The sequence below is a fragment of the Manacus candei genome, unplaced genomic scaffold (assembly GCF_025592945.1).
Source record: "Manacus candei isolate 608988 ecotype Guabito, Panama unplaced genomic scaffold, ASM2559294v1 h1tg000063l, whole genome shotgun sequence".
Classification (NCBI taxonomy): Eukaryota; Metazoa; Chordata; class Aves; order Passeriformes; family Pipridae; genus Manacus; species Manacus candei.
In genome coordinates this window covers 2,867,434-2,884,799 of record NW_026138111.1, presented here as the reverse complement: position 1 = coordinate 2,884,799, position 17,366 = coordinate 2,867,434, and the positions used below count along the sequence as shown (strand labels likewise).

Genomic DNA, 17,366 nt, shown 5'->3' with positions numbered 1-17,366 from the left:
CAGAGACGACGTTGCTCAAGCCGTAGCCGCTTCCTATTGGCCGCCCGGCCTGCCTGTCAGGAACGCACCCGGAGGGCGGGCATGTTTTGACTCTCCCGCGCAGCGGATTGCACCGCGCTGCACATCAATCACCCGCACACGGCGTCCCGATTGGCCGCTGCCCCCGCTGACGCGCCGAGGGGCACTCTGGGAGCTGTAGTGCTCGCCGCCGCCCTTCCTTGCCCGCGGGGCGGCGGTGAGACCACAGCCCCCAGGGTGCCCCGCGCGGCGCCCGGCGGTGGTAAACAAGCGGTGCAGGGACACGTGTACCCGGCCCGGGCCGCGCCGCGACCCCCGCCCGCAGAGAGGGGGCTCTGTGGGATCCCCGCGGCCCCCCGGGACACCCTCGCGTGTCAGCGCTGCACCGAAACAGGCTGCGCAGCGCCCTGGGCACCGCCCCGGCGCGAGGGGTGAGGGAAGTTACTAAAGGTCAGGCAGTGAGTCAGCACAGTCGGCCCTGCCCCGGCCTCGGCCCTCACGTCCCTTCCACTGAAAAAACACCGGCCCAAAATAAAAGTTGGTGAGGGGGGAAGAAAAATAAACTAAATTCATGCAGGTTTATAAGTCCAGTAGTGTCTCCCGTACATTCCCATACATTTATTGCCAAAATAACAACGTGGTTTGGTTAAACATTACTTTTGACAAAGAAATTAAACTACAGATACTATGAGATTTGCCCACTTATCCAGTGACTGGGAGATCTTAGAGACAAAGCTCCTCCCGAGGCCACGTCCTCGTCACAAAATACAGTAATTACTAAGCATGACGTGATACAAAGCAAATGTACAATTCAAAAACAGTCAATATTTTAGAAACTGATGGAGAGTTTCAACATTTTGCAGCTGTTTGGATTTTTTCAAGAAAAAGCATTTCTTTCTTATCCTGTTTTCAGTATCATTCCAATACTGAGTATGCGTCCTAAATCCTGTCTCAGAGCTTTTGTTGTTATTTGCTATCTGCAACAGCTCTGCCTTTCAGGCACGCTAACACAGCTTTGCAAGAATACAAGGAAAAAAAAAGCACAATTTAAACAACTGGTTCCGTGTTCGTTGTCCCATGACAAATGTGGTTAGTGGCCGCTAGAGGGAATGCTGGATTATTGTTCCCACAGGCCTACAAGGGTAACACAATTGGAAAGAAAAAAAGAAAATTATATCACATACACCGAAATTGTACTTAGCATCGAAACACACTCAGTATGCAGATGTCATTGGCACATCAGTTTAAGATTTGTCTTTTCCAAGAAGTCTGTCTGTTAGTAAAGTCATTGCCATCTGTAGGCACTGTTTGGACAGATACATTACTTTGAAAAACACACAGTATCTTCTGCACTGTGAACTGGAAACTTACTTTTTATATGCAAGTTTAGCTTTAAAAAAAGAGTAGAAAAGGCAATGCAATGGAATTTAATTCAAAATCTTCTGTGCTTAATGACCAAACCAACCAACCCTTTACAGAATGTTTTCCCAGTTCGAAAACACGAGTTAAACAAGTGCCTTGAGGAAAAATCTTAATATTGAGATTCAAATATTAAGGAACTAGACAGCTTATTATAATATCAACTGTCTACCCCACATTCCACAAGCTCACATTTTTCCTATATTTACAATTCAGGGTTTTCCTAATTAACTGATATATCTTTATATAAGAAAGATTTTGTGGCATTCTCTCTCTCAAATACATTTTTTTAATAAATAGAAAACTGGTAAACCAGGAATCATCTTTTTTACACCACTCCACAATAAAATTAATTTTAAAGCTGTGCTACTTCCCCTTTCTCTTTTGATCTCCCTTATGTATCTAAACAGCCTTTAGGCCCTTTGGAGAGACACCTGAGCTTCTGGGGCTTTTAATGAATTTCACTGCTGACCCTGCATCACCAGATGGAGACTTGACAGAAGACCTGTGCATGCAGATGTCTCCCTTCTGCAAACAGGCTTCTCTGCTTGTGGTACAGCCACTTGCAAGGTAAAACTCACCATTTACTCTTCTGAAAGCTCCCCCTGCCACAGTGTGAAAGATGGAAAGGGCAGAGGCTGGATCAAGCAGCTACAGAAGATACAAGATCCTGTCTCAAGTCCCCTCAGATTCTTCAGAACAAGTTTGTTGGCCTAAAGATTCATATCATGTTATGTAGCCCATTTCCACCCTGTTATATACTTTTTGAACCCAAAACACCCAAACAAAATAGCTGCACAGCTATTTGCTGTGAAGGCTCACAGTTCTCTACAAAACCTTACAAAACTGTTAGATGTGAAGCCCAGTCCTTTGAGATCCACTGTCCCAGATTCCAGACATAGGTCTAGACAAGTAAATACCACTGCTGAATTAGAGCCTTGATATCACACTGGAATCTATAGCATACCCAGAAAGCACAAAATATATGAATCCTAACTAGGACCAAGATTACAATCTTGTAATGATGAGTGTCTGAATTGTTTTGAGATTCTAAAAAGAGACATGTAAAAACTTTCTTATTTTCAAATATACCTTTTCTTCTTTGCATATAGTAAATTAACATTTACTCAGTGGGATGTAAGAGAAAATGAGTCAAAGGACAGGTACTCCATGAAGTAGATGACAGCAGAAAACTATCGAAGCTTATTTACTAACCCCCTTGGTTCAAGGCAAATATGTATCATCTAAATTTCAGAATTAAGATTATGTCAATGCCATACTCCTTGAGCTGTATGTCTAGTCTCTAATTAAATCATTACACCCCCTCCACACACCCTACCTCGCCTTAGTCCATGCCCAAAATGAATGGGTGCTCAGAGAATGAATCAATACTGTGTAACACAGACACTGTTGGTAGCTTTGCTGATTCAGTTGCTTCTGCTGTTGTAAGAGGTAGAAAATAAGGTGGGGGATTGGGAAGTGTTAGTTGTGAGTTCCTGTCACATTATGGGTGCAGAAGCACAAGAAGTACAAAACAATTAGCAGAGTCTACACTATTAGAAAATACTGATTAATTTGCATCTTAGCTATTTACTTCTTAAAATTGCTAGCCACAAAGTTAAGAAATCACAAGGTAGATTTTTAAAATGAGTAATATTTCAAAGTCATATTAATAAAATGTTATATATTGGGTTTGTGCCTATCTCCACTTTTAATCCCTCCTGTCCAAAGCCAATCCTGCCCTTATGACACAGCTATTACTGCTGACTCTCTGAAATACACCATATCATTATTTTAATTCTACTACAGCTGCTTTCTCATCCACATGTAGACATTCACCCTCAGTAATTAACTAATACTCCCCCAGACATCAGAGGAACCCTGCTCACCATAGCTTCCACTCCTACCCAACGTGGCAGCCTCTGTTCTGCCAGACCATCCCACACCAGTTTTCTCCTGTCACAATGACTCCTGTATCTCCTAAAGCTATTTGTACTCATTCTCCTAAAGCTATTTGTACTCATTCTCCTAAAGCTATTTGTACACATTCTCTCTTCTCACAGCTGTTTGTGGCTGACTGCAATGGTGGTAGGCTCCCTCCACCTTCCTAAGGACAACTCTAGGCATGCCCATCCCCACATTTCACCTCTTCAATCTCCTCACAGAAGATGCTGTTGGGAATGAAAAGCAGAGGAACAAAGAACTTGTTGCTCACAGGAATTAATTTTTCCCTTGAGTGCTAGAAGGGAAACTTCACTTGCTTCCTGCAGTCTGTTCGAGGTGGGGAGAAATGGAATAAACAGCAGGCCAGAGATGATTTTTTCTTCTAAGACAGGTCAGGAATTAATGAGAAATTTATTTCATGCCATTAAGGCACAGATTCCAGTTTTAGCTAAATTTTATCACCTACAAAAATAAAGCAAGACAAAGGTGACAATAGTATTAGGCAAAAAATAAAGGCTTGATATATCGTAAAAACAATCCAGAAGAGTGATAAATAAGAAAACCATCTATATCCCAGCTCAAAGCTTTCAGAAAAACAATTCAAGAAGAGATTATAGATGATCTGTAGGTTTTCTTTATGCTGATTGGTAAATTAAAATGCCCAGGAGTGTTTCTGGAATACAATCATCTGTAATGAAATTTGTTTTAGAATTTTTTTGGTAAATGGTAAATTTTTTTGCAGGCCAATAATAAATAATTTTTGGATAGGGTTTGGGAGCTACCATAGGCTAAGGACTGTTCTCAGTTGGCCATCTGTGTATGACCATCCCTTATGGAAAGCTGGAAAAAAGCTTCCAAGACAGCTTATACACGAGCCCAGACAAATACTGGAAAAAACTATGAGTGTTGGTCATTCAATGCCTCTGTACTAGCAAATAGTCTCAGGCACATAAGATTTCCCATGATAGATATAATTATACAGATGCAGCAAAAAACTAAAGGTAGAGTGAAGCTAAGGTTGCTTAAGATAGTCACACCACCTGACTCCACAAGGACAAAGCAATAAAGAGAAAAAGAAGATAGAGCTTCATGATAAGTTGGATGGCTTTTTCCAAGTAAGACATTTATCAGAACTGAATTTCCAGAATCTTCAGAGATATAAGGGAGCAGATCCCAGAGGCTCACTTGGCTGCCAGGATATCAGTCATCCACAGAGACCTGCACAGAGCGTTATCATCTCCCAAAACTTCATAGCTGCTCAGCTGAAATAATTCACTACCTTCAAAGAAGAAAGGACAAAGTATTCATATCATGCCATTATGCTCTTTTTAGGCTGTCCCGATTTAATTTATGTCAGTAAGAAAAGGTTGAGTCAGCAGATACTGTCACAATGGCCTAGTATAACCTAATGTCAGAGCTTTTCACGTGGTTTTGACTGGGCAGCTTCTTTTGTGTAATAGCTTAGTCTTTGTTCCTTCCCTGTTCCCCCCATACACACATATGCCTCTACCAGTTCTAAGGAAGAAACACAACCCTACCCACGGTATTCCCACAACCATGGCAATGCCAGTACTGCACTCCAGCACATTCTGACTTGCCATTAGAGAAGAGACAAGGATGGGACAAAGGGGCTGGGGAAAAGGAAGTTTCTGTCCAATGAACTGGACCTAGCCAGTCACTCCACTTGCCTTACATCCCCCTACTGCCACTGGCTCTTCACATGGCTGTCAGAAGAAAGATCTTTTAGAGGGAAAGAGAGAAATGGTGTGAAGGAAGAGACAATGTTAAAATTTAATTTTCTTTGGGCTTTTCATATCCTACCAAGATTATTCAGGCAGTCAACAGCAGCGATCTGTATGTACTCAGCATACAAAGAGGCTACTCCTCCCAGATAAAACTGCAAGTAATAATTGAGAACTACAGACACAGGAAACTAAAAAACAAACAAAAAAAACCAAACAGCACACCTATAGCCATCACATGTATAATTGGATAAAAGAGCTTTGAACTAACATAAAAACTTAAGCAAGAGCATGTAAGAATGTCCATGCTGTGGCAATTGACTTTCAGCAAAGCACTTTGTTCAGCAAAAGCTATAAGATGCAGTAAGCATCTGAAAAAAAGAAGACTAGGAATTGCCAGTTCTGTGGAGGATGACCAGCAGATACTGATTTTGCACATCTGGGAACTCCTGATATTGAATAAACAATAATGTTTGCCACGGCAAGTGTGTCATGAACTACAAAACGGCACAATCATGACATAACTATCCTAGAGTCACCTTACAGAAAGCTTAAAGCACCAAATATTTCAAGCAAAACAAACCCAAACCACTAAAACCAAACATACCATTTCAGCAAGGACCAGAATAGTCTTTACTGAATAAAAAAGACAACATGAGGGAAGAAGATGGAGTGACAGTGGTTTAGGTAGTAAATGGTTTCACAACGCTCTTCAGAGGTTTGCCTCAAGACTTCCACGACTGGTGACTTCTGGACCTCATACAGGAGATCCAGAAGGGAATGATTTCAGAAGTGTTTATTTCAGATGACTTTGAATTAAATCTCATGGAGCACAATGTCATTTGACGTTTAAAAAGTGATGGCATCAGCACTAGGACCAAGGAAGCTTGCTTTCCTCAGGGTTTGTGTCTTGTGATTGACTGCGGGGCTGTGGTCAAATTCTTTTCCCCCTGATTAAGGCATTTGTAAACAAACACTTGCTGCCATGTGGATTCTCTTTCTCTTAGTAACATGTGAGCCATGAATGCCTCTCCTACAGGATTCCTCTCAGGCTTTTCTCTCCTCACTCAGTGGGGCATATTTTCAACAAACTAATTGGACCTTTCCCTCCCCTTTTTTTTCCTATTTAGAATTTAACCATCTGTCAAATTAATTTAAATCATGTGCAGAATTATAAATCACTGTTAAGGTTGGGGAGAAAGGAGAGAGACAAACCAACACATAGGTGCCAAGTAACTGCCAAAGTACCGTTCCTTTAGTTACCCTGCTACAAACAAGGACAAATCAAGGATAAAAATCTTTAATAACCAAAGCACGAACACAGATAGTCTCATAAGGTAAACCTGACATAGTATTGTTTAAAATTATTAGAATTATCTACCTTTTCTTGAAAGGTCTTTAAAAAAAACAGTGACTTGGTATGATTTCCTTCTTAGGATGAACACTCACCACATTTATGACATGAAGACTGGTATATTTGAAGTGTACATATGAACAGATCCAGGAGAGATCCCAAGTGCTGACTGATGAACGATATAATGATTTGGATGAAACTTAAAAAGTGACAATTTATTACTGTCGGTTAAGACCCCCTGAATTCACCAACAAAGAAAATTCCAGAAACCATCCAGTGCCAAGAGCAACACCATAAAACTGCTGCAACATGAAGTTGTACTTTGGGACAGAAAATCCAAAGTCACTCCACAGCTTTTTCCCAGCTATAAACTATGGAGCAAATCATCAAACACAAAGTAGTTATGACAATTACCACACCAACATGTTGTCTCTTCTGAGTTGACAGAGCATCTGCATAATGTCATTTATGAAAATCAACATGAAAGTGTTAAGAATTATGAATTTTTTTAATAAATGAATATAAATAGGTCACTTGTAACTTTATGACAATGGAATTAAAAGACAACAATATCAATAAACATAGATTTTTATATATAAAAGTGTTGTTTATTGTAAGGAAACTTTAAATATAACCAACAATATTGAAAATATCATGACTGGCATTTATGGCCTTGATTGTAGTTTACTGCCGTACAAGTAATTTCTAGCATTTTTCTTAGTCACATCAAGCCAGTGCAAAATATAGGTAGCTTTTAGAGATTAAGCATACAGAATGACAAGAGTGTAGATTTTGGTTACCTGACATTTCCTTCTAGTTTAACAGGCTTCTCTTTTTTTCCATAAATCAAAAGTACAAAGGCAAGTTATCATATGTGCAATTATTCACACCAGGTTTCTAGGTTAAAAAAAAATTACATTGGTAAATTTTGCTCAGATTGTACTTTTTTACGAATCTGACTTATAATTTATACCATACTGCATGATATAAATGATATATTATTATATAATCATAATTTCATATACAGGTATGATTATATAAATTGTCAGAACATATCACTAACTGTAGGGTAGTGATTGCATCAACATACACAAATGTATGGCATTAGAAAAGTCATTATCTAAGAAGGAAAGATGTTATAATTCAGGTGTTTGAAACAGGGCATAAGCAGCCTTCCACCAACTCTTGCAGTGTTATTTTGGCAGAACTACTGCCCATTGCCAGTATGTGCACGAGTTTTCCATGTACATCAACAGACAGGTCAGTAAGCAGTATTAAAATTGGGCTGTGCCTGAAATTTCCAGTCACAGACCCTTGTAAGCAATGAGCCCTGTGCTCCTAATTCAGATGATATTCCCTCTCCTCAGTCTTAGAAGGTATCCCATGCTATTATGGCTGAAGACATTACTTCATGATGACCTACCAGGTTTTTGAAAGCAAGACATGTTAGGTTTAACAATAACAGATGTGTGCAAAGCTTTGGAAGTACTGATCTTTTAAGTTAAAAATACTTTTACACTTCCTGATAAGGATTTTCAAGGACAAGCTTAGTTTAGCATGGCTTTCAATATCAATCACTTTAGTAATTGACTCTGATCTTTGATAGCTAAGATTAGACTGCAAGAAGAGAGATATACAGCGATCATTTCATTTGAAACAGGTAAAAGATTTAACATAAAAAAGGTGAGATCTAAAAAACAATTAACTAGAGAACAAGCATAGATAGAGAAGACAAAATGCATAAATATAAAACAAGGGAGAAGGAAAACAATATAGGTTATGTATGATTAGGTAGAACATGACAATGACCCATGCCTTTGCTTTGAAAGCATTAAGGTTAATTTGTCAGCTGTCCTCACTCATGTACAGAATGCGTATAACTAATAAAAAATGCAGTTTATTGCAAAGATACACAAGTCCTCTAAATTGCATAAGATATTACAATGTCGTGCTGAAACATGACATATTAAACAAAGAGGACTTTAAAACGAATTACAAAATGTTAAAAATCAGATTTGGGTCATGAGCGTTACACAAAACGCGTTGTCATGCTTTATCTTACGATTAATCTTGTGATTAACTACATCTGTGATAAATGCAACATAAAATCATGACAATTGTAATAGAAAGTAATATCTACTGTATATCTTCTGTATTAATACATATAAACACTTTGTGTGCACTAATACTTTCAACATATCACATTCAAACTAACAGTCTTTCCAGAAAAGTTGTAACGTTTTTTGAAGAACAGAAGCTGGTTTAACAAGTTCATCGCATGTGAGGGGTCTTTTTTTAAATCTATTCTTTATGGAAATGCTGTGTTAAAGGATTTGATTTCCAAAGGTGCTGTGCTAATACATGTCGTCCTAATAGCAGGTGGAACCATCAACTCTAAGCACTTTTAAAAATCAAGTCCACAATTTAATGAATTGCTATTTTGTTTACTAGTATTCCCACTGCAATAAGTAAAAAAAACAGAACAAAACAAAAACAAACAAACAAAAAAACCCCCAACCAAAATCAAACCAAACCAAAAAACCCCAAACCCACTCTTAAAATCACAGAAAATGCTTGGCATCTATAGGAAGAGAGACAATTTCTCAGTGGACTAACCACTACTGTGCTATATTCTCATAACAGATCTTGTTGCTCCACTGTTTAGTTCATGCACTGGTATCGGCAATGTCCATGTTTGTTCCAAACAGAGCAACTAGCTGCTCTTCATAGTTTGCAATGTTTCTTTTCAGAATTTCCATACAAGGTCCCAAAAGCCTTTCAAATGCCTGCACGTCCATAACTAAGACAAAAAGGGAGAGAAAGAATATGATGTGCTCATCAGTTACAGACACTAACCCTGATATTTATGACATTCCAATGTAAAATTTTAAATGACAACAAAACAGATACTACTGTATAATTAGAAAAAGATAATTAGGAGCTAAACACCAGACCCTGAAAAGCAATGTATGCAAAGGGTTGTTTATGAGCACAACTCCTATAGTCTTCACTTTTCCTGCGCCTGAGATTACAGTGTGATGGAATGATTAATTAACAGGTGGTGAAGACAAAGAGTTTGTTAAGAGCTTAAATCATGGTGATAAAATGGGACAGGATTTTTAAGACTTATTTCTTAGATGACTCAGTCTACTGAGAAAAGAAGTACTTTACCTTTCTGCAGACTATTAGACATTAATCTGATAGTTATAAATGGTTTGCAGCAATACTCTGCACAATTTTTAATTCTGTGCAATAAGAGAAATGTTGGAGAATTTGTGTTTAATAGTATTTATCAATTGCAAATAATTTGTGCAGCTAAATAACATAGATAGGAATGCACAGCAATAGCTGATGTACTTAAACAGCCTTATTTAGGTAAATGTTATTAAATCTTATATTCTGGAGAAAGACCGATAAATACAAATAAAACCAACCAAATAGATTATGTATCATTTTATATTAGATATAAAATATTATTGAACAATACCTAAACATTTGACAGTGCCAAGAGCAAATGCAGACGCAGCTCGTGGTTTGTTAGTTACAAGAGCAAGTTCTCCAAAATACTGTCCTCTTGAGCATCGAGCTATTTCAACTGCTCCATTCTCTTCTAGATCTTGTTTACCCTGAAATATCATGTAAAAAAAGAAAGAAAATTATGAGTATGAGGGAGAGACTTGCTGAACTCAGGATTGAATAAGTGAAGTTAGTGACAATGGTAGCATCACCATCTAACACTTACAACAAATCAATATTAAAAAAAAAAAAAAAAAGTTCAGTGTTTTAGGGATGTTTACCTTCCTTGTCATTATGATCCTTACTTCACCAGATTCTACAATGAAGAAAGAATCAGCCAAGTCACCCTGCACAAGACAAAAATAAAGTGAGTAAAGGAAATATAGTTTCCCTTTTAGTTTCATTAACATTAAAATATTTGCAACCAGTGCCTTGAAGCTCATCTTTCTGATACCTGTTGGAAAAGAAATCACTTTTAATTTGAAAACCATACTCTAGGCACATAATCAAAACATCTGTATGGAACTACCAGCAAGGACTTTTCATGGAATGACATAGCTGACTGTGCCTTACACAAAAACCAGAAAACCAATGTTATGGAAGATTTTTATGATCCTTACTACTGTTTCTCCACTTCTGTATTTCTTTGAAATTATTTCACTTACTGAATTTCCAGTATAAAAAGCCTCCAAGGGCTATTTGATATCCAGTATTTATCTGGGGGAAGACAATCTCAGTTGCCTATTCTGAAGAGTTTATTTCTGCATTCTTTTTCAAAATGCTACCGTATTTTAACAATAAAAACAAGTTAAGTCCTCAGAGCTCCTCATTGGAAACATGTTTATGTAATTTGAGTTTCTAAGTATACTAAAAGTGTTGTTGACTCCTTTATTATACCAACAAAGAGGGCTGTTTTTCAAAGTACTGTAAGTGAAAAGTTAGCTTTTGAAACAAAATAATCACCTCTCTCAGATACAAGATTCATTGGCTTTGTTTAGGTGAGAAAAAATATAGTTTAGAAGCATGCATTGTCTATAGATAACATGATTACTGTTATGTATTGGAAAAGAAAAACTAAAACTAGAAATAAACTGTACCTGAGCAATGATTTGTTCTCCATCTTTGTACACTTTGGTACCAATCACATCAACCACTTTTAAACGCTCAGACATCTTCATTTAAAAAGAGAAAATGTAGAAATATTTAGTTAACATTATTATACTATATATTTAGAAAACACATTCATATTTCTTTTCATGGATCTTTGCACAGAATAGTGTATCTTGATTTTCCTGTTTTGATAACCATTAAAAAAAGAACTGCTGAACAATGTTCCAGAGGGTATATTACAGTTTTAATACCCAGGTATTTTGATAAAACTTCCATTTTTGTAAGAAGTCTATATATTCCAAGTCTTCAAAAATTGTTTTTAAATACAATATTAACAATAATTCTTTATCCCAAATTTAAAAAAAACCCAAAGTATGCAAACTTTTATAGTGGAGAAACTTTGAATTCCAAATTTAAGCTCTTGAAAACTAGAACCTTATCAGACATCTTTGATACAGCCATTAAAATAATTCGATAGAAATCTTACTTCTAAGGATTTAAGGAATGGCAATGACTCAATAAAACTTTCATACATTCTTCTCTTTTTGGCATTATTTTTTACAATGATTCTTCGGAATGTTACCCTGTCCTGAAAACACAAAGAGAAAAAGAGAGTTTATTAACAGAAAATATGTGTGTGCTAGAAAATACTTTAGAAATGGCTGAATATGTTCAAATTACCCCATTTTAGTCACTCAATATAGCTGTCAAACTAGCTGGCCAGTCTCTCCCTACAGTCAGTTGTAAAAGATTCCTCTAGAGGTCAATCGAGAGCTCCTAAAGTTAAGCTCCTGATCTGATTTATGTTATGAAAATCTCTGCCCTTTGGCAGAGGGTACATGCTAAGTTCACATACAGAGGGTAGAGAGTTTACATTAAACTGTGAACATTGAGTGTGTAATTTAAGAAATCTTCAATATTTAAACGTTTCATTTACAAAGTTTATTCATTATCCTGAGGTCCTGCACATATTGATATGTACCCCATTAGGATTTTATACTGTTATATAAACAAAACCAAAATAAATGGGTCTGGGTCTTGGGTCACAGTCCACTTTCTGCTATTTCAGCAGAACAAGATTCACTGCTGCCCTAAACAGCCAACTGGACATTCCTTAGTATTTGGCCACACAAGTGAACCAGACAGATGCAAAAACTACATGAATGCTGTTTTCTTCTCTTGACTTCATATGACTGTATCCTGGTGACAGAGGGGAAACACACTGCAAACCTTCACTGATACAGGTGGGACTTACTGGCCAATGCAACCCAATCCAATTTAAAGCCATTCTTACAGTGTCCTTATAAAATCCCAAAAGTCACATGGATTAAGCTGGTGGAAAACCACGTTTCACTTCAATGGCAAAATGTAATCTTGGGATCAGTCATTAGATTGGTATGCATATCTTGAAGAAGATGGCCATTGCAGTTTTACTCTTTAGGTAAATTCTATTACTGTTGTCAAAGATCCAGGTAGTATAACCTCATACTGGGAATTTTACTCTGGAACCAAAGGTGTTTCCAATCAAGATGTGGGAGAAAAAGAAAATTATATGCAATTGCAAACTGGGTAATTATAATTAAAATAAAATTAATTTCTTTTTTAAAAAATCAGTGTTTTCTTAAGCCTCAGATTTGCATCTGCAGATTCTGAAAAAAACCCAGCATTGTGTTGGGAGTTCTCAGAATTTTTAGAATTAAACTTTCTGAAATCATAATTTTTTTTAAATGCTGATAATAGCATGCCAGTGCAATTTATACAAAATAGTTTTTTTTTAAAATAGCTTAAAACAAGTATTCCACTTACCAAACCCCAGATGGCACCAGGAGAGGTAGCTATAATTGTAGCTGCTCTGGGTGTATTGTACATTAAGGCCAACTCACCAAAACATCCTCGGTTATCATAGGTTCCAACACACCTCCCAACACCGTCGCATTTTACATAAATATCATATGTACCTCTGTTAATAAAATACATAAATACAATGAGTAGAATCCAGCCCTGGTCTTCACTAAGCAGCCTCTCACTATATTTTTTATACCGTGAATTCCAAAGATAAAGTATTTGAAACATACATTTGTTTGTTTATATGGTGTTAAATACCTTGTAGAGACATCTCAATGACTTCTATAAATAATAAAAGTGGTCTCTTTTTAAAGGGAAGGATAGGGCTATTAGTTTTTATGTTAACTCAGTTTAAAGACAGACTGGATGTACAGTGATCTATTGATCATCAGAACTCACTAAAATTAAGATTTAACTTACTATCTGTTTCTTAATTTCACTTTAACCACACTAAACACAAATGTCACAAGTCCTTGCAAAAATTGTTATGACAAGATAGCTGAAATAATACAAGTTATTTAATATTTTAAATATTTTACAGTAGTAATTTATAATGAAATAAATAAAGGAGAAGCAGGAAACACAAGGAATGTACCTGAAAAGCAACATAAGATTATGAAATAAAGATATACATGTGTCTAATATATTGTGCATTTAAATCAGTAACTTTTTTTTGCTTTGGGAATGCAGTAAAACCTGGTTTCTTGTAAAACATGATGTTATCACCCCCATTAGTGCTGAGCCATCATTTTGTTCAGTGCTGAATATTTGTATGCTATGTGTTGATAAATCATGTGAATGTAATGCAAAAATCTGTGCAATTATTTCACTGATAAGGGACATAGAGGTGATTCACTGCACCTAAAAACTGCAAGGCTGACAGAATATTATGAAGTCCCTGCAGCCTTTTGCATAAGAGATGACAAACTGTAATCTCACAAAAGCTGAAAAATACTGTCTTTCCACACAGAATCTTGACACACTTCCATGATCTCCTTATTTAATACTTCAGGTAAAAGGGTCCTACAACAATCATCTAGTCCAACTACCTGACTGCTTCAGGGCTCCCAAAAGTTAAAGAGCGTTATTAAAAGAATTGTCCCAATATTTCTTACATACTGACAGGCTTGGAGCATACAACAATCTCTCTAGGAAGCCTGTTCCAGTGTTTGACCACCCACGTGGTAAAGAAATGCTTCCTAATGTCGAGTCTGAACCTCTTCTGGCACAGCTTTGAACCATTCCCATGAGTCTTACCACTGAATACCAAGAGAAAAGCTCGGTATCTCCCTCTCCACTTCCCCTGCTCAGGAAGCTGCAGAGAGCAATGAGGTCGCCCTTCAGCCTCCTTTTCTCCAAACTAGACAAACCCAGAGTTCTCAGCTGCTCCTCACAGGACATTCCTTCCAGTCTTGTCACCAGATTTGTTGCCCTCCTCTGGACACATTCAAGTAACTTCACATCCTTCCAAATTGTGGGGCCCAGAACTGCACACGGTGTTCAAGGTGAGGCCACACCATCACTGAATACAGTGGGATAATCATGTTTTTTGACCATCTGGTTGTGCTGATCTACACTGATCAACAGCCTCTGCATTTCTTTTAGAGTTCTAGCATAATCTTCCTATCAAACGCTCCCAGAAATCACTGCATTAGCCTAAAACTACAGTTACATTTAAGAAAAGGTGTTTTGGGACAGCCTGGCTGGAATCTGTGCCAACAGACTAGTGAAGTATGCCAAAATAAATGCTCTTCCTAGCTCACTGATTTCAACAGTAACGATTATCTTGGTTACCTGCTTTGTCCATACAGATCTCCAAATGCAAAGTAAAGCCTTAGCTCCTCAAGGTCTAATTATTTTCTTGCAAGCAAGAAAATCTACAGGTAGTACTGAAAACCAGTAAGATTTCAAATATTGAGCTGTAAAGCTTTTAGCATTGTGTTTTGTGTTAGATCTCTTTCCATGTTAAAAAACAAACCAAACCAAACAAACAAAAAACCAAACCAAACAAACAAACCAAAATAAACCCTCATCTTTGGAATCTAGCAATACATAACAGGAACATATTTCCATATAAAAAAGCTGCCGCCTTTAAGAAACTGCTCTCCATAGCTCAGACAAGAGCCATACTGGTTCATATGTGCTCTTTTTTTTTTCTCCCATGCAAATATATGTAAGAGTTAAATACAAGTTCACAGAATATAAGTCTTTCTGAATGACTTTTGCATAATACTTTGTGCTCTAATGAGACACAGCAATTCACCTATCAATGACGTAGAAGTTGTCACCATCATCTCCTTGATCAATAACATGTTCCCCTCCTTCAACCAGCTTTTCAAACATTGCATCCAACACCTGAGACATCTGTTCCTGTTTAAAAGAACACAAAGACAAGAAATTATCATCTGCTTTTAAACTTCACTCTTCAAATTAACTAACTGGCCAGCTTCCCAATATGCAGATAAAAAATGTTAATAGGTGGAAAATATTCATGCTACAGAAATGTGTGGATCAACAGAAAGACAGTTTCATTTAGTATTCAGTGTTATCTTTTTCCTCTTCCACTGTTCAGAGCGCAGCTTCCCTTCTTGTCCTTGCAAGTAATAAAATAGATCTTCCCTACTCATGACCATCCAGAGAGAATTCTCAACTGAGTAATGTTATACCATTGAAAGAAAAAAGTGTATCTCTTATTGAATATTATAAACTTACCTGATTTTGTCTTCACAATTATCTCACTGAATTTAAAGTTTCAAAATTATTCAAAAATCTAAATTATATAATGCCTGCAGAATGTTGGGCCAGATGTAATAATAAAGGTCAGCAGTTCTTTGGTTAAGTATGTAAATGCTGGACTCGTTGGGAAGTAGAAATTTACACACAGTTATAAAACTACTTTGTTAATTTGAATGGAATACAAATGTTTACAGAGAAATGTTAAAAGACAACATGTGATCATCTGAATTACAACTGTCTAATAACAAAACCAAATCACTAATTACATAATCTGTGTTGTTTGGTGCAAATTTGCTAAAACTTGACTATTCACATCTAAAAAAACCAAACACAGCTCATTGCAGATTAACAATGTGGCTTCTAAAAAGATAATTTAAAAATTTAAATTTTATTTTCAGTTTATCCCACAATATACCTAAAATTCTACCAATAACCACAAAATCATACTTTACTTGTTGAAACTTATTAAGTATGTATCATACTGGAAAGAGCAGTTTCTAGTGAAAACCACAGTAAAAGAAAAGCCTGTACATTTGCAGTGGTTCAATTCATAGCCCTCCCAGTCACTGAAAGATGGATGGCATTTGCCTTTCTGGAGACAACCAGTCTAAGCCAGTCCTGTAGAGTCTTGGTGCAGCCCATGGACAGAGATAACCACATAAGATAGTTCAGAATGAATTTCATCCTTGTGTTGTTGAATTTCTTCACTTACTGAAAGCTTTTAAAAATATTAGCAGTACCATGTTATCCAAGTCTTTTTGAAAAATGGAAGCTAAATAAAATTTTACTTCACAGAGTTCACTGTGTGTGGGCACAAAGAACAAAGGAATGGCAGCATCCATCCTTTGTACAGCTGATGATGGTAAAGTACAGTAAGACATCATGCAGCCCTCCTAGGCCAGCAAAGAATCATTTAACTATGTCTCTATTTAGCTGGTACCTTTGTTAGTATAGACAAGTATGCATTTGCAAAAAGAAGGATCATTGTAGGTGTTATAGTGAATGTGTTATAGTCCATTTCAGAGAAAGAGAAAAGTGTGTGTGGGTGCCATTGGGGGAGACTGAAAATTAGGGGCAGGACTTGCCTTTTAAAAACTTCCATGCTTAAATTAATAGGTAATATTACTTCATTTTTTACAGTCCTCCCTATGTGAACTAAAAGAAACTCCTACAGAATCTGCAAAACTGACCTAATCAGTTAATTGCCTGAGGCATTTGAAGCAGCACCTTCCCTTTCTCTTGCTTTACATCTGAGTTTTCAAAGTGGCTCTCCAACCAACAGCCCTTGGCTGCCATTTGAAAACAAGTAAGAATATACAGAATGCTCTACACTTCATGGAGGCTAGAGGCCATATGTTATCCTCTAAATGCAAGCAATGCAAGAAAAATGCATTATATGAACCTCAATCCTTGGAAATTAAAATACTTTAAAAAAAGCCCCAGACAGGAATGACAACTGCTTTACCAAGGACATCCCCTTGGACCAGTGTGTGATCCCATCCCTCCTGCCAGGTCAAGTGAAAAACTATAAATAAACACTCACTCTCCTATCTTTGTATCACACAAAGCACTGTCCTCCAGATGCATGTTGTTTTATTTGAAATAGTACGTTAACCTCAATTTCTCTCCAGTCAACAAAACAAACATAACACTCACATCTCAAGATAATTCCTTGAAAAAAA

General features: G+C 37.1%; 1 protein-coding gene across 1 annotated transcript in view; it reads right to left on the bottom strand.

The window, feature by feature from the left end:
* Nucleotides 1–7,062: 7,062 nt before the first annotated feature.
* The window catches only part of PRKAR2B (protein kinase cAMP-dependent type II regulatory subunit beta), an 84,655-nt gene continuing 74,351 nt past the window's right edge, over nt 7,063–17,366 (bottom strand). The window contains exons 5-11 of the mRNA XM_051805152.1: nt 15,212–15,318; nt 12,910–13,063; nt 11,591–11,692; nt 11,091–11,165; nt 10,275–10,340; nt 9,965–10,103; nt 7,063–9,277 (exon numbers count right to left, since the gene is read on the bottom strand). Of these exons, the coding sequence (XP_051661112.1) occupies nt 9,144–9,277; nt 9,965–10,103; nt 10,275–10,340; nt 11,091–11,165; nt 11,591–11,692; nt 12,910–13,063; nt 15,212–15,318 (777 nt within the window). The 3' untranslated portion in view covers nt 7,063–9,143. The remainder of the gene's footprint in view (nt 9,278–9,964; nt 10,104–10,274; nt 10,341–11,090; nt 11,166–11,590; nt 11,693–12,909; nt 13,064–15,211; nt 15,319–17,366) is intronic.